Source organism: Alosa sapidissima, chromosome 8, assembly GCF_018492685.1.
Source record: "Alosa sapidissima isolate fAloSap1 chromosome 8, fAloSap1.pri, whole genome shotgun sequence".
Taxonomy (NCBI): domain Eukaryota; kingdom Metazoa; phylum Chordata; class Actinopteri; order Clupeiformes; family Clupeidae; genus Alosa; species Alosa sapidissima.
This window is the reverse complement of record NC_055964.1, coordinates 21,356,505-21,379,887: the sequence shown is the minus strand read 5'-3', so window position 1 is coordinate 21,379,887 and position 23,383 is coordinate 21,356,505. Positions and strand designations below refer to the sequence as shown.

Here is a 23,383-nt window from a genome sequence, read left to right as displayed (position 1 = left end):
AAGCAAGCATGCAATTCTCTTCCGTCTATGGACTAACATGAGGCTAAGTGTATGCCTTTAGGTATGCTTGGCTTGGTAGATGGAGAACATCGAAAGTAACTGCTCACCACTCTGGGAGAGTGCTAAGAAAAATATCCCTGTGCATTGACCCACATACAGTGCAGCCTACCACTCAGTATAGCTGAGTGGTAGTTGTTCTCACTATACCAAGTTGTATACCAACTTATTTTGTCCTAAAAAAAACTTAAGGGAAATGATAGATGAAACAAACAAAAGGCTTACTTTGCAATTTGACCCTTCTATCACCAGGAGTACAGGCAATAATATTCTTATTTGAAAATCAGCCAAGGTTGGTGAGACACCCGAGTTCAAATTCCATCAGTAAAAATCTAAATAATATTTTATTGGAAAACTATACTGTATTTACAGTATCTAGCGGTGATATGTAAAGTGTTTCCCTGTCTATTCAGACCATCACAACAAAGGCACCGGCCCATTTATGTGAAAGCCTGCTTTCATCCACTGCCACCTGAATACTTTTAAATGAATAATACACATGAAAGACTTCCACATACATGTGCACCGAGACCAAGAATATCAAGAACATGAAATATTGAATAGCCCTACGATTCCCTGTAGGGGGCCATCTTTGTGATTCTGACTGAATCTTGGCTTTATTCTGCTGCTGAGATCACACTATAGACCCTTTCAACAATAAAAACAAAAACAATGCTTGAACGTTCTATTTGGGCCCCAATCTACTTCCTCTGCATTAAGATAACATATGGAATGTTAAAAAGGAAGTCTTGTGGGGCCAACTATGATGCTGATAATGGAACTCTCTTGAAAGGGTCCATAGGAACATGTCTTAACCTTCTGTGGCATTTTTCATTCATGCTCTGTAGGAGCTGACAAAGCCTGGAGATCAGGAATATTAGGGATGAATGCCACATTGTTCTTTCATTAAATATGACACACTCAATGATATATTGCTCTTCCTCTTGTTACAGACATGTTACTGTATAACTGTAGAGAACATGCTAAACCTACGTCTAAACCAAAACAGCTGCATATAGTGTAACTACAAATGCAATGATCTGACTGAGATTCAATGACGATGGGGGTCTCCATCAGTTCACTGCGTAAGTCATCTCGCAGGAAGATGAGGATAACACTGATCTATTTCCAGATCAATAGTACATTTTATTTTCATATTAAAGACCTCTCACAGACTTATTATACAAAAAAACAAACTTTATTTTAAACACCAATAGTGGCACTGGTAGAGAATCTTACATAACAATGAGTGTAATTTCAGTTATCCAGTCCATCAGCCAGGTTCCTTGATTATATCTCCCAAGATGTAGGAGGTTCCTCTGCAATCCTGAAGCTGAAACCTGCACACAGGCAGCTGGCAGCTCTCATCTGTGGCTTGCCAAAAATGGATGATGACCTTTCTTGGCAGCACCAGTGGCTGCTTGAACTGGACTGACACGGACAGTGGAGCTCGTACAGCATCAGCCCCTGTAAAGCGAAAATTAATCTTAAAGCAAAGAAATGGTGCCCCCCCACCCTGCCCTGCCCTAGGACAATAAGGTAAAGCTACTTTGGGCTATTTAAACACCCAAAAGACATTCAAGTAAAAGTCAGTATATCCTGTGACATGATGAGACCAAATTAGATTGGGTGTTTGTGAAATAATGGAGGTTTGACGAGCAATGGGTATATTATCTCCATGACCCAATATGTTACTGATACTGATAATTGTAGAAACAGACTAAAAAACCTCTTTCAGTAGAAAGTGTTTAGTTCTGCAATGTGTTCACCTTTTCCCTTACATTCAGTGGAAATTTTAAAATATATCTTATATTTTGTTATTAGCTACCGTTGTGTTTCTCAATCTCAGCTAGACACTGGGACACCATCCATAGGCTGTGAGCTGTGGAACGTCCCACAATACCCAATCTTGATGGAAGAACAAGGAAGTTCTTCAAAGAGATGTCAGAGAAGGCCCACACAGACTTAAGCCCAGTAAACAGTGGCACCTTGATGTCCAGTGACTTCTTTTCAACAGCTGCTACACAACACAACAAAAATCATGTAAACCATTCTATTCCTTACATAATACATATTTATAACACAGAATGTGTTTATTGTGTTGGATAAATTCTGCATTATTTATAAAGCACAATCAGAAAAAAATGCTTTCAATTCCATTCTCTTACCATCTACAGAACTGGACTGGAGCTTGACATTAGATGCCGGGCAATCTCTCGGGGAGAGCATGGTCACAACACTCTCCCATACTGGGTGATCAGCTCTCAGGGCCTTAAACCAGATATCCACCTCCACACCACTGTCAACAGGCCTATAGTCTGCCACCCCTGCCTCCAGACAGAAGGAGGCTCTCCTCAACTCATCTATTGGCTCAAATTTCCTTATGGTTTGGCACACAGTGAAAAGACCTATGAATGAAAATTTAGTAAATACTTATCCATGTTTTCCTGAATTTGTAGATACTTCCCATTCAAAAGTGTAAAAGACAATGTACTTATGGTTCAACATGTACAAAGGCATAATGAAATGTGTATGAACAGACCAAATAATCTGTTGAATAAATGCACTGAAAACATTTAGGGCCTAAACTCAAAGCTTTTTCCCCAATGGAGACCTCCACTGACGTTCTCTTTCAGTCCTGGACTAGCAGGGACTAATACATGTATGTGAAACTATAGGGTAATAGTAGATAACTAGTATAAATTCATAACACTTTACCTTGAGGGCTTAACCTGAAATCATCGGAGGATATTACCATTGCCAGCAACCGACAACAAAGGACGTCACAGAAACACAGTGGGATGTCCCTGAAGACACTGTCTGGGTAGTCCCAACCATACCCGGCTGCCCAGCAGTACCATCGTACATCATCCACCTCCAAACTGTGGGATTCGGGACATTACACAATATTTAGCCTAGAGTCCTAGACTAGACATACAGTATCTTAAGTGATTTGACATCATAATAAAGTGGGCTAATCAATAGATGATGCATCTGGGTTCCATAAATATAGTCCATGCCTCTCCACGGAAACTTAAGACCTAAGCCGAACACCTAATATTTACATTAATCATAAAAAGCACCATAAAGGTCTGTTATCCCAGACTTAAAGCTCATGCAACACAGTATCTTAAGAGCAAAGCAATGCACTGTACCTGCAGTTGAGAATAGTGAACGTGGGGTTTACAGTTTTGTCCCTGTGAGGATACAACTGACCCTTCCGTTTACGGAACGACTGAATTTTGTACCTGCCGTAAAGGTACAGGTAACACGGAAGGGTTTTCTTGGATTCGAAAACTACACATTTGTTCCGTCTGAATGACTTATATAAGTTTGAACAGATGGCGTAAAGGGCATATGCAGGCACAGCAACCAAAATTAACTTATTGTAACGATACATGACGTCCCCACATTTTCATGACATTGCAGCTGCAAACAAACCAAATATCAGATGACCGCTTATGAAGAATAACTGCTGTTACTGTAACACAGACGAGTCAGTAAATTGTCAAATTATTCTGAAACCACTCAACTGTAATCTGTTTTGCCTGTGTGTAGGCAGGCTACCCTTCCACTGTGGTGTTTTGACCCGCATTTGGCTTGTCTCTATCGCCACCTCGAGGTTTGGCATGACACATTTAACGTGTGTGAGTTAGAACTCAGACTAGATGTACCGCAGAGCGGTACAAAATATGACCGCCGCCCAGTCCAGCACATTTTTTCCACAAAAAGAAATCACGCTGAAAGGCCTATATGATTCTAACTGTCTCACTAAATTGCATTATCCACACTCAATTCTCACTGGTATCTGCTAGACAACAAGTACCAAAACATGATTAGTTCATAGATTTCACATGTAAAATTCATTTTATACAACCCCACCTCCATCTTGCCTGTTCATAATTCTGAGAAATTCTTGATTGTTTGTGTTATGTTTATGTTATGTGTGTGGGTGTGTGTGTGTGTGTGTGCGTGCTTGTGTGTGTGCCTGCGTATGTGCCTGTGCATGCAAGCGTACATATGTCTACTGTGTGAGTATGTGTCATACGTATGATTACTGTGAATGTATGTGTGTGTGTGTGTGTATCTGTTTGTGCACATGTGTGCACATGAAATGGGTTAACATGACCCCTGGAGGCAAACATACGGAAAAAAATGGTCATCCTAGGCCCTACAGTTCTCAAGATATTCACAAAGAACTGTGTCTGTCCTACCCTCCTTTGGGGGGTCCAGTCCAGCAGGGGGGCTACAGATCAAAACGAAAAATGACGGTTCCATGCTATCCATGTGGGGGTACATGCCCACCAAGTTTTGTGTACCCCGGTCTTTCAGTGTCCCGGGAATCATTGACGGAAATTTGGGCATGCGAAAAAGAAAAAAATCTGACTAAACCTATATGGTATATGCTTCGCTGCGCAGCGGTCATAATTAGGTAGCCTACCCTACATTACATAAAATGCTGCTACTACACATGCGATATAGTATCAGTTAATGTTAAAATGCAGTGATGAAGACAACTTTAGACAACATTCACGCTCACTTTACAACTTTATTACCATTGCCCAATTGCCATGCCTCCCGCTCATGTGTGTGTGTGTGTGTGTGTCCTTGTGAAAACGTCCTTCTACAGATATTAAATTAAATTAATTGATCGTTACAATACAGTTGCACCTCTCAGTACCTGAGATTAGCCTACCCTACCATAAAATGTAAAAATTGTAGTTACCATGAAAAAAGTAAGGCCAATTTCTTACAATCATTTAATATGTCAAAACATTCATCCGATTGCTTAAATAACGCTGTCTACAAGAAACATTAGTGCAAGGTGCATGACTGTACGGAGACGAGGAGTCGTGTAGTCACGTCTTTTAGGCCCAGTCCAGTAGCAGCCGACGATGGAATAATTCACTTAATGGCTGTATCCTAAGTTGTTCAGCCAAAGAGCAGCAACAAGACAATGCAGACAGCATTGACTGCTATCAGAGGCACTGAAAATGAAAACAGAAATAAACTGTAACTTTAAGGCCTCCCAAAATTTAAGTCAGATGCAAGTTGCTTAGGTACTTCGATGACCCAATTTTGGACTAAACGTGGCGTACAAACCTCTCATCACTGTCCGTACAGAACGTACGAGATTGATGAGTTGCATTTTGATCCCTGGTTCTTCACCAAATCCCCCTACATTTTGATCAACACTCCAGCCGACTGAACAAAAGAAAGAAAGAGATGAGATTGTAAATGGTGTCTTCACTAAATTGCAGACAGAAATATCTGAGTTTTCTAAGCACGAGAACATCCAGGGACTGCAGTTAGCTAGCTAGATCTAGCCGGAACATGGTAGGATTGGTACGTTAGCGAATATATATATAACACACATGTAACTTAAATGCTTGGGCAAAAACGGGTTACTTTTGCTAAGAAATCGCTCCTCATGTAGTACAGCAACAGCGTTTACTCCAAGAATTACTGCCTGTATTAACGCATATAACGTGAACGCCATCTTGGTTATTGACAACTGACGTCAGGGACAGGGAGGTATGGTAACTGTGAAAGGACAAATAACATCCAAATGAAACATAAAAAATTGAAGGTTTACAGAATGCTTGGATGTTATGATTTGGCAAACTGTCCATCTGGTTTTGACAGTTTGCTTTATCTTTCTGTAAGTATTGTGTGAATGTCGGTTATCAAAAACCGTTGAAATCCACGTTTGGTAGCTGAAAATGAGATCATCCAACACATTTGGAAGAGATAATTGTTGCACCTGGACACCCTATAAAATGCCAGGTGCAATAACCGAGTTGCATTTGTTTGGTTAGTCTCGTGGTCATGGGGCGAACGTGGTTTCTTTTGGTAACATGTGGGATTTCAATTTTCTTCTCAGGTGAACTCCTGTGTTTAAAGTTGAAATGTATACTCAAAATGAATGGCATAGTGGCTGGATGAGGATAAAATGATTGGCTATATACATGGGCCATGAATAAAGTATATTGAAGTCTTCAGTATGTATATGGCAAGTAATGTGATTATTTTGATTTTTGCAGTTTCTTCAGCCCAGAAAGCACTGCGATGCAGCATTGGCCTCTTTGCATGTAAGGATGGATCTGAATGTATTTCCTCCATGCATGTGTGTGATGGAGAATCGGACTGTGGAGACGGGTCTGATGAAGACGGCTGTGCTGTAGAATGCACTTCAGGTAACCGACAGTGCTTTGGATGTCAATATTACATGTACTGTGCCCTTAGCAAGTGTGAAATCAGAATTTGAATGCTGCCTTGGTATCATTTCACCAACATTGCATAGGCCTACTGTTAAGGGTTGACACTCGCACTCACTCACACACTCACACACTCCATGGCTGGTGATTTATTGGATTGCATGACTCCAGGAGGAATGTTGACTGACTGTTCTGTGACTTTTTTTTGTAGATCAATTTCAGTGTGCCCATGGCCAGAAGTGCATTGATAAGAGTCTGCTATGTGACGGGGTCGCCCAATGCCAGGATCAGTCTGATGAGCACGACTGCTCAAAGCCTGAGGGCTGTGTTCATCAGTGTGATAATAAAGCTCTCTGTCTGCCGACAACTTTAGTTTGCGATGGAGAGGAGGATTGCCAGGATGGAACTGATGAGCTAGCTTGTGGTAAGTTCAAAGCCATGGGGGAAATAATGCTAAAAAAATGTATTAGCATATAGGATTGTGCAAGGGTGTTTTTTCGGAATTATTTTTTTTTGGAATGAAACTCATTGACTTTGCAGTTGATGTATTTGACCAGAAAGGTGAACTTGATGATCTACTGCCTTTCACACTAGGGAAAGTCTTATCAGATAGATACTTTATTGATCCCTAGGGGAAATTCAAGACTATGAATTATCATGATTATGAATACAGGCTCACAATGCAGTCAATGATGGGAAGATTTTTCTGTAATCATGTATTATTTCTTTGGGTTTTTAAGTGTTGTTGAAAAACTTAGTAAGGGAGGATGGGAGCAGGCTTCCCTCAATGTGTATTTTTCTATTTAAATTATTAGTGCTGGCCTGGATAGTTTGATCGCATAAAGTAGGAGAGAGGCCACACTATGCATAAATGCCTTCTATTTGCAAATAAAATCATTTATGCATAGTGCAGCCTCTCTCTTTCTTTACGTATTTTAAGGACTTGCCATATAATATCTGACTAGTAGGTACTCCTGAAGAGGCTCAGGTTTCTCCATGTACATTGCAATCCATTATTGAGCTCTGAAGGTTTGAGTCAAACACAGGTGTTTGTGATCATGCCTGTGTTAATTGGAGTTTGTATACATATGTGTCCATGTTATCAAATGTTTTTGTTTGCTTGTTTCCACCTGAAGGTCCAGAGGTGACCACTCCTCCTACCACTCAGCCGGTGCCTCGGCGATGCCGCATTGGTTCCTCTGCATGCGCAGATGGCTCCGGTTGCATATCCTACAGTTACATGTGTGATGGGGAGCCGGACTGCGCAGATGGCTCTGACGAAAAGAACTGTGCCAGTGACTGCAGTACAGGTGGGCGAGGGAGATGACTTTACTGATTCACTGTGTGAATTGCTTGCTGTACTTCACTTTATGTGGAAATTTGAGTTGAATGTGTTTAATTGCTATTGTTCAATCTGCTAACCTGGTTTTATTTTCTTGGATCTCTGTAATCACTTGTGCAGTGTTACTGAAGGGTAATACTAGTACCTTCAAATATGTAACCAGAACCTTTTGATTCATATATTGTGGTTGTAGAATGTAATTAAATTGTAGATGCAAATGAATTGCTTAGTGTAATTTGAGTTAAAATGTAGCTGCACTGAACCATGGCTTTGTATGTTTGGGTTCTCAATAGATCAGTTCCAGTGTGCCCATGGTAAAAAGTGCATTGACAAGAGCCAGTTGTGTGATGGGGTAAGCCAGTGCCAGGATCGGTCTGATGAGAGGGACTGCTTAAAGTCTGACGGCTGCGTTCATCAGTGTGACAACAGAACCCGCTGTCTGCCCAACACCTTCTTGTGCGATGGAGAGATGGACTGCCAGGACGGGACAGATGAGAGTCACTGTTGTAAGCTTAGTTAACTCCTAAATTCGGAATGGCTAAGTATTCATGGGTTTCATCAGGTCCCTTTTCACAGGTGTATAAAATCAAGCATTTAGATTATGAACGCAGACTGCATGGTGCTTGATTAATACACCTGTGGAAAGGGACCTGATGAAACCCATGAATACTGGCAATGACCAGTAAGAACCTGCAGTGTGGTGAAAGGAAAAGAAAATATATAAAGATGCAACTACTCAGACCTCTATAGTTGTTTTTGCTATTGTGTTAACAGTTGTTCTAACTTATTTCTGCATTCTGTTGATAAATGATTATTGATATAAAGGTGATCTTTTCAAGAGCCAAGTCAACTTTATTTTCAGTAGAGGTTAGCATTGTGAAAAGACTTTGCTTTCAGCCAACAAATCTAACATGTACAGATAATTATTGAATTGAGGTCCTAGTTTACTTTTTAAAGTATGTCATTAAGTACCATTTGGGCCACATAAGAAACGGCAGATTTCAGATTGTAAATGTTCAAACTGGGCTCTGTAAAGCACCTTGAGACATGACCGTATGTTATAGTGCTAGAAAAATAACATTGAATTCAGTGTTCTCCATCAAGCCAAACCACTTTTTTTTTTGCAATGTTTTAAGATTCTTTACGCTTGACCTTCTGAGTACCATGGTTCTGTCCCCTCAGCTGCCAAGAACTGCAGCAACTCTGAGTTCCGGTGCGCTAGCGGCCAGTGTGTGTCAATGAGCGTCCAGTGCGACGGGCACCCCGACTGCAAGGACCGTTCCGACGAGGAAAGCTGTGCACAGCCCGCGCCCTGCTCCACTGACCTGCGCTGCCCCCATAGCCAAGAGTGCCTGCTGGAGAACTGGCTGTGTGATGGCGAGCAGGACTGCAAAGATGAGACCGATGAGAAGGTGATGAGAGTGATTGTGTGTTCAGTTTGCACATGTGTCTAAATCACAACATGCAACAGCAGCACTGCTTGAGGTCCTTGTTGCCCTCACCCCTGTCTTGTTGCCCTCACCCCTGTCTGTGTCTGCACACTTGGAGGCATGAGTCTGCAGTCACCTGACTGGTCTTGTTTCTAAAGGTGTAACTTTTGATAGGATGGGGCAGAATGGACTTTTTATTATGCATTACTCAATGTTTCAGAACTGTGAGAAGGGCCAGGTGACATGTAAAGAGCTCCAGTGGTCCTGTGCCTCAGAGACCCAGTGCATCCCAAGAGCATGGAGGTGTGATGGTGTGAATGACTGCACTGATGAAAGTGATGAATCGGGCTGTGAGTCTTTGTAATTACCCTTCGACATACAGTACAGATCTGTTAAGTCCAAAGAAATGAAAAAGAAAATGATCAACTTAAAGCTAAAAATGTCAAGCATGAATCCTGTTCCTTGTCTGCAGGTGCTCGAGCTGTTTGCCCCTCACATCAGTTCCAGTGCGAGAGCTCCGAGTGTGTTGACCTTCTTCTGGTTTGTAACGGCACGGCCGACTGTCAGGATGGTTCTGATGAAGGCGGAGCCTGTGTCAGTGACCAATGCCCTACTGCTGACCAATCCCAGTGTGCTCATCTCTGTTACAAGACACCTCATGGAACAGTGGGTATTTTGTGTTTTGTTTGTTTTTTAGTCAAATGCCCTACTGTCACAATTTGGGGATCAATCTAGTGCATCTCTTTTGCAGAAATGTGGGTGCAGGACTGGATTTAAGCTTCAAGAGGATGTGCAGAGCTGTGTGGATGTGAATGAGTGTGGGGACAGTCATCTTAACATCTGCAGTCACTCTTGTGAGAACACTGAGGGCTCCTTCATTTGCCACTGCAAGCAAGGCTATGTGCTTCAACCGGATGGTCACAGTTGCAAGACTACAGGTAAATCTAACTTTATTTGAAGGAATTGCAAAATGTGCAACTCTGGAGTCTTTTTTTTTTATGTCTGGTTTGTGTGTGTGTGTGCACAGGACAGCCCTATTTGCTGGTTGCTGTGCAGTCAGAGTTAGTCTTCCTTGGTCTTAGAAGTTCAAGCCTTCAAGTGCTGGTCTCTGAGAAAAGGTCTATTTTGTCTGTGGATTATGACTGGCGAGAGCAAAGAGTGTTCTGGATCAGCCCCAATGCAGATTCCATCAAGTGGTCTTCATTAGACCAGAAGAGCAAAGGAATGATCATCAAAGGTTGGTCCTGTGAATGAATGGGAAGTTGTATAACTTTATTTTTATGTGTATGACTTAATGTGTGAGGTGTTGCTGTGGGCCCTGGTCATGGGTATGTAGCAGATTGTGTTTTTTGTCTTGTGGTAGGCATCCGTGCAGATTGCATTTCAGTGGACTGGGTGGGAAGGAACCTGTACTGGACTAATGGTTTTGGGAGCCAAATTAATGCCATTGGACTAGACCAGTCACTTATGGATGCCAATGACTACATTGTGATTCTTAATGAAGACTTGGAACAGCCACACTCTCTGGCACTGCTGCCAGAACAAGGGTGAGAATTTGTTTTTCTCTTTTAATGGGGAACATGTAAGCGCATATTTCCTTTTCTTTATCTTTGCATTCATTATTGTGCCTGGATATATGGTATGGCTCGTCATTACTTACTTCACTTTAATATCATTGTCTTTATGTTGTCCATGCATTGTCCTCAGGGCTACTAGTGACCAGAGGTTGTTTTTTTTTTTTTTTTTTTTTTTTTTTTTTTTTTTTTTTGCAAGTGTAAACATGCTACCGGTATACCAGTTATGCTTATTTAATTTGCTTACTACATCTCTTTTGATGGATCAGGGTCATGTTCTGGTCTGATATGGGTGGAGAAGCCAGGATTGAGCGTGCTGGAATGGACGGGTCTGACCGGAGGGTTCTAATTAAGGACAGCCTGAGGTGGCCAGTGGGTCTGGCTGTAGACTCGCTGGGGCAGAGAATCTACTGGACTGATGAGAAACTGAAATGCATTGGATCATCCACATTTGATGGAGGCGACATTAAGGTGCCATAGTTGTTTATTTGGGAAAGGAAGGGTTTTTGGTTTTGAGGGTCTTGGCACCTTTTACAATGACCTTTTTGTCTTTTTTTCCCACTTTTAATATAAACACCAGCTCTTACAGTTGATGAAGATGCCCAGCCCATTTTCAGTATCTGTGGTCAATGACATGATGATCTGGTCAGACACAGAGAGGGGGACCATCCAGATGGCTCACAAAATCACTGGGAAAGGACGCAAGGTGGTTCTTAAACGACCTGGTCAACCTTTGGCCTTGAAAGTGGGTAGTTTCATAAATATGCCGTTTACAGTCAATATGTAAAATGACTGCTGGTGAAGTACTGAAGTTAAAAAGGTTGGATACAAGGATCTATTCTACTCTCGCTGTCTCTGCAGGTTGTTCATGCTCTTCTACAAGCAAGAGTTGCCAATGTGTGTGAAAAGCACCAGTGTTCACACCTGTGTGTGGTGGCACCAGGTCCCAAAGCGGTCTGCAAGTGCCCATCCCATCTGCTTTTGGATGATGACCAATCAACTTGCCTTAAACCAAGGGACCCTTCATTTGTATATGTGCTGTCCACAACTGCTCTCACTCAGGTGATTTTATCACACAGTAAAAGCCATTATGAAATGGTAGAATGGAAGTTATTCACAGCAGGCAAAACCGAGTGAGCTGCTGTATAGGGTCGCTTTGAATTTCCACAGATTGAACATAATGAATGAATGTAAACGTATGGTTTGTTTCATGTTCTGCCTTTACATTTGGGATGGTCAGATGTACCTGCAGAACCGTAACCGGGCCAACAATCTGACTAGCTGGCCAGACCACAGTCTGCTGGCGCTCCCCAACATGAACGAGCCGACTGCGTTCGACTTCACGATGAGGGACCTCACGGTCTACCTGGTCGATGCAGGCCAGGCCTCGGCAGAGCTCTTCAAGGTGAAAGATTCAACGCTCGTGTCCAGAGGCCAGCTGCTCCGCCTCAGTAAGGAATACATCACGGCCCTGGCTGTAGACTGGATCACCCGCAACTTTTACTGGAGCAGCACACGGCAGCCACGTCTGCAGGTGTTTTTTTTTTAATCATTATTTTATGTACTCCTTGCTTTTACTACTGCTTGCTACTCTTTGTTCTCCAAAAGTGTAAAGTACACTGTCTCTGTGTATGAAATGGCATTATATAAATAAACTTGCCTTGCAGGTCACGTCGGCCCAGGGCACACACACTGCCGTGCTGATCCACGAAGGCCTGTCCCAGGGCCTGGACGCCATCGCCTTGCACGTGCCCAGCGGACGAGTCTGCTTTGTGAGCCTTAGGAAAGCGAACGAAGATGAACAGGTGTCCCAGGTGGAGTGTGCCTTCATGGACGGAAGAAGCCGGAAGCTGGTCACGGAAAGCTCCACACAACTGGGGTCATTGGTCCTGTCCGAAGATGGTGGCAACCTGTACTGGGCAGACACAGGTGTGTTTAAAATATTTATAAAATGTGTGCTAGGTTTTTCTCTTATTGTTATTTAATCAAGAATGATAATGGGACCACTGGGGTTGTTCTCTCATATATTTTGACTACTGAAATTATGTTTTTGTTTTTTTAGATGCTGGGATTATCGGGTCAATGCGCCTGGATGGATCAGGATACAAGGAGCTGAGAAGGAGCCCAGGCTTGAGAGCATTTGCCCTTGTAGATGGCATGCTGCTCTGGGTGACGCAGAGTGGTAATGATGGGCAAAAGTGTATGTGAACAGTACAATGCAGTGTACATGCTTCCCCACAAGATGATGCTGTGTTGATATTACACAGTAGGTCATGCTCAACTTACAAGTGTAGTCATGATTTAGATTTGAGCTGTCCTACCTGAGCCCAAGGCATATGAAGTCAGCCCAGTCAGTCAGTTTTCCATTCCTTTTTTTAATTGGCTGTTGAATGGTCACCAGTGGTTGTAATAAGTATGGGACCAGATGGAACCACAGCACAAAGCAAGTTTAAGCAGGACAGACTTGACCGATACAGTCTACTATGCATGCCCTGGCTCCAACAAATGGATACTGCACACAATATGGCTCCAATTTGATAATGTGGCAGGTTTTTTTTTTTTTTTAAATCCATTGAGTCACACACAGATAATGTCTTGGAATTATTTTTTGCATCCAGTTGATATGTTGGTTACACAGATAGTCTGGTCTTGAAGTAAGCCATGTTTCATATGTTCTCTTCAGACACAACCAAGTTTTGGTACAGTGATGATGGTCAGAATGATAAGTTGTGGTTTGAAGTCAGGACTGATGTCATCGGTTTGAAAGGCTACAGCAAAACCAGCCAAATGGGTACGTTGGCACATTCTTCAGCAGGACGCACCAAATGGAAGTGTGTATTTCAATAAGTGTACATAGTTATCAGACATTGTTTTAATAATTTAGGAACCAACGCGTGCGCGAATGCCAACGGAGGCTGCGGGCACCTGTGCCTGCCCTTCCCTGGGGGTAGGACCTGCAGATGTGCCCATGACCACCTGCCAGATGAGGGGGGCAGGGGCTGCACCCCTGACCTGCGATGCCCTGCTGCCACCAGGTTGTGTCTAGACGGGCAGACGTGTGTCCCCCTTCACCAGTTCTGCAACGGCCATCCGGACTGTCCAGATCACTCAGATGAAAACTGTGAGTTCAGTGTCCCTTTTTATTTTCTTCGGTCTTTCTGAAGTAATTTCAAACTTGTGGAAAAGTGATGACGAGAACTGTGCAATGGTGATCACTGCAGTGACCCAGCAGCAGTGGCCGTCCAGTCACTACCAACACCACTGGGTTGCCCTTGACTGGATTTATACAGAAGGCCTGACTGTCTGAAACCTTTTCCTTTTCTAGGTGTCCGTAAGTTGGTGAAAACCGGATCCAGTCTCCCTACAACTACACTCTCCCAGGTTCCAGGCACCATGGCGAACGACGCCGCAGTGCGGAACCTGGAAACCTTGCCGTGCGACGAGCAGCTCTGCCACAGTCGCGGCCAATGTGTGTCTCGGAACGGAGACATCTCTTGTTCCTGCTCTTTGGGCTACGGGGGAGACTTCTGTCAGGACCAGCTGCTTGGGCTCAAGAGCCCCCTCACCTACGGAGCTGCTGCAGGGGGAGCTGGCCTCCTGCTCATTATTGTGGTCGTCGCAGTACTTAAGAGAAGGACTGCCTCCAATCAAAGGTAGAAATGCACTCCGTGTGTGTGCGCATTTCTACCATGTCATTCACTTTGGAACGTACTCCTCACTGTTGAGTCACTCTTCCCTGCTATCCACAGAGCCAACCTTGAACTAGGTGAAACGAGCATGGTGGTGCTGGAGAAACCTGAGCCCCTTCCTTCAGAGCCTCCCTCTGCCAAAGACCCAGACCACCCGCAGGTATTGTCCCATGTGCTGCTGGAGAATTTTGATGCCATTTTCAGATTTATTCATGGGGCTGTGTACTGATTTTTGGTTTCATTTCCTTATTTCCCCTGTAGAATGTGGCGTCTTCAGTGGATTAGATTTGCTGCTGAATTTTATGTAACATCGTTAATCAAATAAAGTGTGTTGCAAGGCTGCCATCTGTCTGGTTACTTTTTTTCCAATCTAAAATTGTATTGGGAGTGTTTGCTATTCACAGCGACTTTAAGAGAAGGCTGCCTGTCTTGTGACTGAAAATAAAAAGGTCCTTGTGGTCTTGGCATGTTAATGAGTGGTTTGAATGACAAATGTATTGAGGGCAGTCAAATTCTCTGGTTAAAATAATGCCATTGCTACCCTAGGCTCCAAATGATGCCTAAATGAGTTCATGTGCACACCATTTCCACTAATGAACGTTTATTTCTTTGAAGTGAAAGTATTATATTTTTGGATACTGCTGCGCAGTTGTGCCGCTTCACACTGTTCAATATAAGAAGAATCAGACCGTACCTAACCACACGCCACTCGGCTCCTAGTACAGTCCATGGTACTGCCCCCCCCCCCCCCCCCCCCTCGGTCTTCAAAAAAACCTCCTGGCCTAGTGCTTCTGACAACCTCACACACCTAATGCGCACTTACTTAATACCACACTCTTCTCTCCTCTGCCTCCTTCCTCTCCGCTACCTCCTCTTCTACCACGTCTCCTTCTACCATACTTTGACTAGTACTTAGGGGCTCCTATCCTCTAGTACTAGTATTGACCAATGCCGTGGTAATTCCTACCGATAGTCTCCCTTGCACTGTACCCCTAAATGTTTTTCTATTGCTGTAGCTGTAGTTCCGTACCTTAAATGTTAAAATGCTTAAATGTTAAATAGCTTAATGTTATTCTAATGTTGCAACTGTAGCTTGTTAAAATGCTAGATTAAATGTTCTATTGTCTGTTTTGGATAAATGCTTCCGATAAATGAATACATGTAATATTGTGAATTATCCATGATGCTATATAGGGATGCATAACCAAATAAGGATATTGATCGGATGGTTACAAACATTTGTTTGGATGCTCCATTACCTCAACACCCCTTCCTGTAATTGAGTCAGCTTGTGCTTGAGTTGTATTTAGAAGAGTCATATATTCTTGCTCACCTTAGCACAATAACAATCAACCACAAACCTGGAATGCCAACCAATGTTTTGGCAAGTACAAACAGTGATCATAGATTTGGCAGGGGTTAATGTCTAGTTGTATGGTAACTATTGGAAGAGCTCTGCGGAGGTTTTCAGTTTGAGATGGGTAGTCTGACCTTTTCATAGGGTGAGCACTGACTGAATTCAGACATTTTCTATCTATGTGTTCAAAAACTCTGGCTGACCTACAGTAAGTGTTGGGTGTCATCTTCATGTGCAAATGCCATGGGCTTGTACAGCCTTGCTGCAGTAGACACTGTGAAACAGCCGATGGGTTGAAAGCATTTTTTGTTGGTTTTGAGTAGAGAAGGTGTGGCTTAAAATGAGTTTGTGGTGCTGCTTTAAAGGCAAGATCTGTGATCTGATCTTGATCCCGGCAGCACAAGAAGCACACACAACAGACAGCTTCATCCAAGTAATATTCTATGATCCGTTCATTCGTTCTTTTTCTATTTGTTATTGTTTGCTGTTTTGCTATTGCTGTTTGGTTGCAACCTTGTAAGGTGATAGTTGTTTTAAAGGCTCATTTTGTGGATTGCTTTTGGAACAGAAAGATGAGGACCTTAATTGTGTTGGTTGGGATGGCTCACGTGTGTTCTTGTATCTCAGTAAGTACATAAACCTCTCCGCTGCTTGTATTTTGAAATGTTTTGGGGTATGTTTCATGAGTCTCTGTATGACTCCTGCATTTATGCTCCTCCCTGAAGATACAGAAGCTGAGAAGAGCTCGTCAGCTGGGCTGGGGATGGATGTTGGGAAATGACTATGATTACTATCAACCTGTCATTAATCTAGATCCCCCTGAAAATGTTGCACCCGCTCCAAAACCTGTGCCCAATCCCGCTCCAAAACCTGTGCCCAATCCCGCTCCAAAACCTGTGCCCAATCCCGCTCCAAAACCTGTGCCCAATCCCGCTCCAAAACCTGCGCCCAATCCCGCTCCAAAACCTGACTGCCCCAAACCCAGCCCGGTCCCCGTCCCTGCAACCGCCCTGCCACCCATCTTCCTCTTTCCTAGCGAGGATGGAGAGTCAGGTCAGGTTTTTCTCTTGCCTCCTAACGCTGGTAAGGGTGGTCAGAGTGTTTTCCTATTCCCCCCTGGTTTTGATTCTAACTTCCCAGAGACGGACCCAGGACAGGCACCCGGGCCCGGCCCCAGCACACAACCAACTCTCACGCAGCCCTCCTTCTCTTCAGGACCGACCATCATCAAGTCTGGCTCAAAACCGATTCCTCCAGATGGGCGTCAACCTCTTATCATCTTCCCTGTTATTGTGTTTCCGGCTTCTGAAGATGGAACTGACACCGATGTGGCCTCTTCTGGAACCGTTGTTTGGAAGCTTCAATGAGCTCCCTGATCAGGCGGCAACCCTATTACACAAAACACCAAAGAATGACAAGTGCTTTGTTGTGTTGTGATGGCTTCATCTGCATTTCTGTTGTATGTTTGTATTGCTAGTTACCTATTTGCATTTTGTTATTAATAAAAGGATTGTGATGAATGAATAAAATTAGCTTTGTGGAATCCTGACGTGTAAATTGTGACTGTAATGACGGTTAAATCTAAACACATGACAAAACCAGAACACACATAAATGGATCAGTGTCCACACTAAACATTCATATCATCTCATACATGTACTCCGCAAGAAAGCAACTCAATTGTAATTCCAGGGGCAAATACTTATTTTTCACAAATTGGTACCACCCAAGGTGGCCAAATAGTTTTGTTATTTTTGCCTTCCTACATTTCTCTTGTAACCCTGCCTATGTTGATCATTATTGCTTTTAAATAAACCCACCCCCATTAAAAGGTAAGACACCTGCTGAATAGGGAACAATTTTATACTAAAAGATCTTATCATGAAACTTTCCCAGTTTATTGCTTGAGACAATTATTTTTTGTACAAGTTTTCTAAAATGTTATGTTTAAATATGCAAATAAAATGAGACAAATCTGGAATGTAAATCTGTTTCAGCAAGTACAAACCATGATCATAGTTTTGGCCTTGGCTAATTTTGTGAAGTTGTATGTGTGGTATGTGATGAGGGCTGCTGAGGTTTTCAGTTCACTATGAAATGGGTACTTGGATGGCTTTTAATTGGGTTTACACTGATCTCAATCATTTGCCATCTGTATGTGGTTAAATCTTCATGCTGACCTAAATGTTGGAGAATGTGCAATGCCTTCATGGGCTTGTACAGCCTTGCTGCAGTAGAAATTGTGAAAGAGCTGATAAAGGTCACAAACATTTTTTTAATCAATTATGCTGTTTTTTAGTAGAGAAGGTGTGGCTTAAGGTTGAATGTATATGTGTAGTGCTGCTTTAAAAGCAAAATCCATGACCTGATAGCAGCACAAGAAGCACACAAAACAGACAGGTTAGTTTAAAGAAGAAGGTGATCTATTATCTAAGTAATATTCTATAATCTGTTTGCTATTGCTGTTTGGTTGCAACCTTGTTAATAGTTGTTTAAAGGCTCATTTTGTGGATTGCTTTTGGAACAGAAAGATGAGGACCTTAATTGTGTTGGTGTGGATGGCTCACGTGTGTTCTTGTATCTCAGTAAGTACATAAACCTCTCCGCTGCTTGTATTTGAAATGTTTTGGGGTATGTTTCATGAGTCTCTGTATGACTCCCCTGCATTTATGCTCCTCCCTGAAGATACAGAAGCTGAGAAGAGCTCGTCAGCTGGGCTGGGGATGGATGTTGGGAAATGACTATGATTACTATCAACCTGTCATTAATCTAGATCCCCCTGGAAATGTTGCACCTGCTCCAAAACCTGCGCCCAATCCCGCTCCAAAACTTGCCCCTGATCCCGTCCCAAATCCTGACTGTCCAAAACCTGCCCCTTTTCCTCCCAGCCCTGCTCCAGCTGCCAGAACCGCCCTGCCACCCATCTTCCTCTTTCCTAGTGCAGTCGGAGAGCAGTTTCATGTTTTCCATTTGCCTTCTAACGGTGGCAGCGCTGTTCAGGGTGACTTCACACTCCCCCCTGGTTTCGATTTTAAGGTGCCTGAGACTGACTCAGGACTGGCTCCCAAACCCGGGCCCAGGCCACAACCAACTCCCGCGCAGCCCTTCACATTCTCTCAGACTCCAGGACAGACCATCATCAAGCCTGGCTCAAAACCGATTCCTCCAGATGGGCGTCAACCTCCTGTCATCATGTTCCCTGGCATTGTGATTCCGGCTGACACCGATATAGCCTCTATTCTGACACAGTTGCTCAGTCAGAACTGATCAGATTGGCGGCTACCCTAGAGCGGCTATCCTATTACACAAAACACCAAAGAATGACCAGTGCTTTGTTGTGTTGTGATCTGATGGCTTCCTGTGTATTTGTGGTATATTCTGGTGGTTTAAAGGTTTTGTATTGCCAGTTGCCTATTTGCAAAGCATTTTTCAATTAATAAAACCATTGTGATGAATGAATAATCCGCTTTGTTGAATCCTGACATGTAAATGGTGACAGTAATGACAGTTACTGACTAACCCTACCCCCCCCCCCCCCCACACACACACACACACACACACACACACATCAGTGCCACCCAAGCCCCCCCCCCCCACACACACACACACACACACACACACATCAGTGCCACCCAAGGTAGGCGAACAGTTTTGGTATTTGTTCCTTCTTTCATTTCTCTTGTAACCCTGTTGAAAATAACCCCCCCCCCCCCATTACAAGTTAGGGCACCTGATGAATAGGGTACAATTTTGAACAAATTGATCTCACCATGAAAGTTTCCCAGTTTATTGCTTACATTAAGACAAGTATTTTTTGTATTACAAGTTTTCTAAAATGTTATGTTTAAATATGCAAAATGAAATGAGGCATTATCAATTGAAACACTAATTTGCATACATTCCCCTAAAACAAATCTGAATATCAAATAACACCAAGTACACTTGCACACTTTGCAACTTGTTGTTGTTGTCCTGTTGTCCTGAAAACACAACACTTCTGCTGCTCTTACATAACTTGCACCACTATGCCACTTGCTTACTTGTCAGAACAGAACTACCTCAGCCATTTATTGGCCTGACTTTGCACTATTATATTGACTGTCTATGCACAATTGCACAATTTCAACCCAATTTTGCTGCTCTTATTTCTTCATTGTATGTGCCTTCTTATTTACTTTTTATTGTTTACTTGAATGTTATGTTTGTCTGTGGACTTAATTGGTAAAATATGTCTTGTCTTCTTGTCTTGTGGGATAGTGAGAAACGTAATTTCGATCTCTTTGTATGTCTTGGCATGTGAAGAAATTGACAATAAAGCAGACTTTGACTTTGACTTGACTTTGATAAACTTGTTGACTTTTGTGGCATCAACAGATTACATTCCAAAATTTGCATTCAGTAACCTATCTTTAGAGGTATGCATCTGCCTTTCATTTTGTGGTTTGTCTAGTAAAACAACATGTTTACCAATGATAGGATAATCACACGTGGGATATGTACCACCCATTGTTTTGACAAACATGTCAAGACCATCATTTGTCATTGTTCATGTCTCTAATTTAGATTTATTTTAAGACCATTTTCACTATTCATTTTTGACAAAACAAAATGCAAATTACACTTCCGCCGATGTCAAAGAAAAAGAATTACAGTGAGGATATCCGTTGAGGGGGAATAATAATCATGTACATGCTTTATATAAGCAGGCATGGTCATTGACCAGTCTTATTTTCAGTCTGTAGTTGACTGGTGAAGATAATTCCACTTTCGCTGTTGGATTCAATAAGCCAGTTTTTTCCAGGAAACCTAGTGTTCACAGTGAATAAGGTAATGTAATTTAATCCTGTAAATTGCTCTGTATCAGTCAATATTCTTAAGTAATAGCTCCTTGTGGAATGTTTCAGATGTCTGTTGAGTCAAATAGTTCAAGTATCGTAGGACATGCAATTAACTACTTCAAATGCTTAAAAACAGCCAATTCTGTTTCTTCATAGGACATAAGACAACAATGGATGGACTTAAAATAGCTTTTTTCATTTGCTTAATCACAGCAACAGTCTCTTCAATACCAGTAAGTCTCTAGCAAGATGACAATAACCTTTTTTATATTACATCACTTGAAATGTTTTTATAAGGTCCCTAAATAATAATTGCCTAATCACTCTGCATTCTCATCTCGTCCAACAGGTCAACTGTGATGCAGAGCAGCTCCGATCTCTCCTCCAACTCAGCCTGGAATCCCTGGAATCTAAGGAGTCTTCCTCAGAAGAAGTTGCCGCCACCACCACCACCACCACCGGCGCCCCACTCCGACCTGTTGAGAATACACCTGATGCCACCCATGCAGTGGTCACCAACACAACCACGGGACCTGTTGAAACAACTTGGGAGCCACAGACCAATGAACAAAACTTTGACTTCCAAGGAACAGGGTTCACTACTCCTCCTTTCCCAGTGAACACACCAGTCCTGGAGTCTCCCACAATGCAGACCACCAATGTAGCCCTACCTCAGCCGTACCCATTGGAGAAAAACAACAGCACTTTGCCTGGACCTGCTAGAGGTGAATCACTGGAATCTCAGGAGTCTTCCTCAGAAGAAGTTGGCGCCCCATTCCCACCTGTCGAGCCAGCACACATGGCAGAGAGTATAGCCAATGCCACCCATGCAGTGGTCACCAACACAACCACGGGACCTGTTGAAACAACTTGGGAGCCACAGACCAATGAACAAAACTTTGACTTCCAAGGAACAGGGTTCACTACTCCTCCTTTCCCAGTGAACACAACAGTCCTGGAGTCTCCCACAATGCAGACCACCAATGTAGCCCCACCTCAGCCGTACCCATTGGAGAAAAACAACAGCACTTTGCCTGGACCTGCTAGAGGTGATAACATTTAATAGTTTTAACGGCTGGTAATTGCTAGTATACTCACTATATTCATTGGTGAGCCATGAGAAAACGTATGTTCATACTGCCTCACGTTTATATCATGCATTGTATGTACTAATGTGGCTAAACTGAGCCTTCAGTATCAGTATCCCGAAACGTTTGGTGATACAGTCTAATAAAATGCTATATGTATGAAGGTGCTGAACTAAATACACTAAAACCTCCATTTTAAAATATGACATTATTTTGGTGTGTGAAAGGATGACTAGGCTAATTCAATGCAAGATCTTGTACTGGCAAAGATGGCTGCTTTTCAGACACTGTTCAACAAATGATACACTGCACAATGTTGAAAATAAATAAATTAATTCATTAAAAAAAAAAAAAAAAAAAAAAACATTACTTCATCACAATACTGTGTCACTCATCACTCAACCTGACAACCACAACCTGATTACAGCTCAATAAAAGGAAGACATCTAGTCTCTGTTTCTGATCTATGCAAGAGCACTGAGTAACATTACAGTTCAGAGAACATGATGTTGTGCTTCATCATCTTAACCCTCCCAAGCCTGAGTGCACTTGCTTTTCAGAATGTGAGTAGAGCAATTTTCCATATTTACATAGTCTCTGACTGACTTGCACATAAATGTTAAGTGGAACATCTGTTTGTTTGTTTTTTCCAAAAATACTGTTGCCGTATTTCTCCATGTCAAAAATAGTGTAGAATTTAGTGAACATAGTGAAGGTGGTATATTAGATTAGATTAGATTAGATTAAACTTTGTCATTGTGCAAAGTACAAGTACTCGGGCAACGAAATGCAGTTTGCGTCTAACCAGACGTGCAAAAAAGCATGCAAAGTATAGGCAGGTGGTGCATAAACAGTATAAGATATATAGTGCAGTGTAGACAATAGTATACAGTTAAAAGGGTGGAATGGTTTACAGTAATATAAATTAACTATAAGTATGTGCAGTGTATTGGCAGTAACCTTATAAGAGCAGAATAAATATAGATATGCAGTATGGACAATGTATGAACAACATGTACAACCCCAAAACAGAAAAAGTTGGGACATTGTGTAAAATGCAAATAAAAACAGAATGTGACAATATACAAGTCTCGTAAACCAATATTTATCAGCAAAAAGGACATAGACAATATATCAAATGTTGAAAATGAAAATTTGGACTATTTCATGGAAAATATATGTTAATTTTGAATTTGATGCCAGCAACATGTTTCAAAAAAAGTTGGGACAGGAGCGTGTTTACCACTGTGCTGCTTCAACTCTTCAATTTACAAAATATTGTAAATGTTTAGGAACTGAGGAGACCAGTTACTAGAGTTTTGAGAGTGAAATGTTGTCGCATTACTCCCCGTCGTCCCGATATAGGATTTCAGTTGCTCAACAGCATGGGGTATTCTTAGTCATTCCATTATGCACCTAATTTGACAAATCTGGACTGCAGACAGGCCATTTTAGCACCTGGACTCTTCCTCTGTGGAGAAATACTATTTAAATATGTGCAGAATTAATTTTGGCATTGTTTTCCTGAAATATTCAAGGTCTTCCCTGGAAAATACATTGCCTGGATGGGAGTATATGTTGCTCAAAACCTGTATACATCATTCAGAATTGATTGTGCTTTGCCAAATGTGCAAGATGACCATGCTGTAGGCACTAATGCTTCTCCACACCATCATAGATGTTGGGTTTTGAAATGAACACTAAAACAAAAAATGGCAAATTTTGATTGGTATAAACTCAGGGCCTTTTTCCATGTTACCTCAGTCCATTTTAGGCCCAGATAAGGTGGT

The 23,383-nt window shown here is 42.3% G+C and overlaps 3 protein-coding genes and 1 long non-coding RNA gene across 6 annotated transcripts; 2 read left to right on the top strand and 2 right to left on the bottom strand.

Moving 5' to 3' along the window:
- Positions 1-1,249: 1,249 nt before the first annotated feature.
- si:ch211-12e13.1 lies at positions 1,250-3,741 on the bottom strand. Its single transcript, XM_042100666.1, has 5 exons — positions 3,213-3,741; positions 2,776-2,939; positions 2,226-2,465; positions 1,886-2,077; positions 1,250-1,524 (listed from the first exon to the last, which is right to left on the bottom strand). Exons 1-5 carry the CDS (start codon positions 3,455-3,457, stop codon positions 1,331-1,333), a joined length of 1,035 nt encoding a protein of 344 aa, XP_041956600.1. The 5' UTR covers positions 3,458-3,741; the 3' UTR covers positions 1,250-1,330.
- An 845-nt stretch (positions 3,742-4,586) lies between these two features.
- On the bottom strand, positions 4,587-5,581 carry LOC121715215 (immediate early response 3-interacting protein 1-like). Its single transcript, XM_042100669.1, has 3 exons — positions 5,467-5,581; positions 5,161-5,262; positions 4,587-5,045 (listed from the first exon to the last, which is right to left on the bottom strand). Exons 1-3 carry the CDS (start codon positions 5,555-5,557, stop codon positions 4,990-4,992), a joined length of 249 nt encoding a protein of 82 aa, XP_041956603.1. The 5' UTR covers positions 5,558-5,581; the 3' UTR covers positions 4,587-4,989.
- Positions 5,582-5,821: 240 nt separating this feature from the next.
- On the top strand, positions 5,822-14,651 carry lrp13 (low-density lipoprotein receptor related-protein 13). Of its 3 annotated transcripts, none has more exons than XM_042102149.1 (22): positions 5,822-5,941; positions 6,102-6,254; positions 6,487-6,699; positions 7,412-7,585; positions 7,911-8,123; positions 8,800-9,029; positions 9,268-9,397; positions 9,520-9,713; positions 9,799-9,985; positions 10,075-10,284; positions 10,411-10,594; positions 10,891-11,092; positions 11,202-11,366; positions 11,483-11,683; positions 11,862-12,155; positions 12,289-12,550; positions 12,684-12,821; positions 13,305-13,412; positions 13,506-13,742; positions 13,947-14,274; positions 14,371-14,470; positions 14,572-14,651. In XM_042102149.1, the coding sequence occupies exons 1-22, from the start codon at positions 5,887-5,889 to the stop codon at positions 14,593-14,595; spliced, it is 4,002 nt and encodes a 1,333-aa protein (XP_041958083.1). In that variant the 5' UTR covers positions 5,822-5,886; the 3' UTR covers positions 14,596-14,651. The 3 variants fall into 3 exon arrangements, with proteins under 3 accessions (XP_041958083.1, XP_041958084.1, XP_041958082.1); XM_042102150.1 differs by having other exon boundaries at positions 5,855-5,953; positions 12,684-12,803; XM_042102148.1 differs by having other exon boundaries at positions 5,855-5,953.
- Positions 14,652-18,047: 3,396 nt separating this feature from the next.
- On the top strand, positions 18,048-18,812 carry LOC121714690. Its single transcript, XR_006033405.1, has 3 exons — positions 18,048-18,067; positions 18,195-18,252; positions 18,704-18,812. It is a non-coding gene; the product is annotated as an uncharacterized LOC121714690 (long non-coding RNA).
- The last annotated feature ends 4,571 nt before the right edge of the window (positions 18,813-23,383 follow it).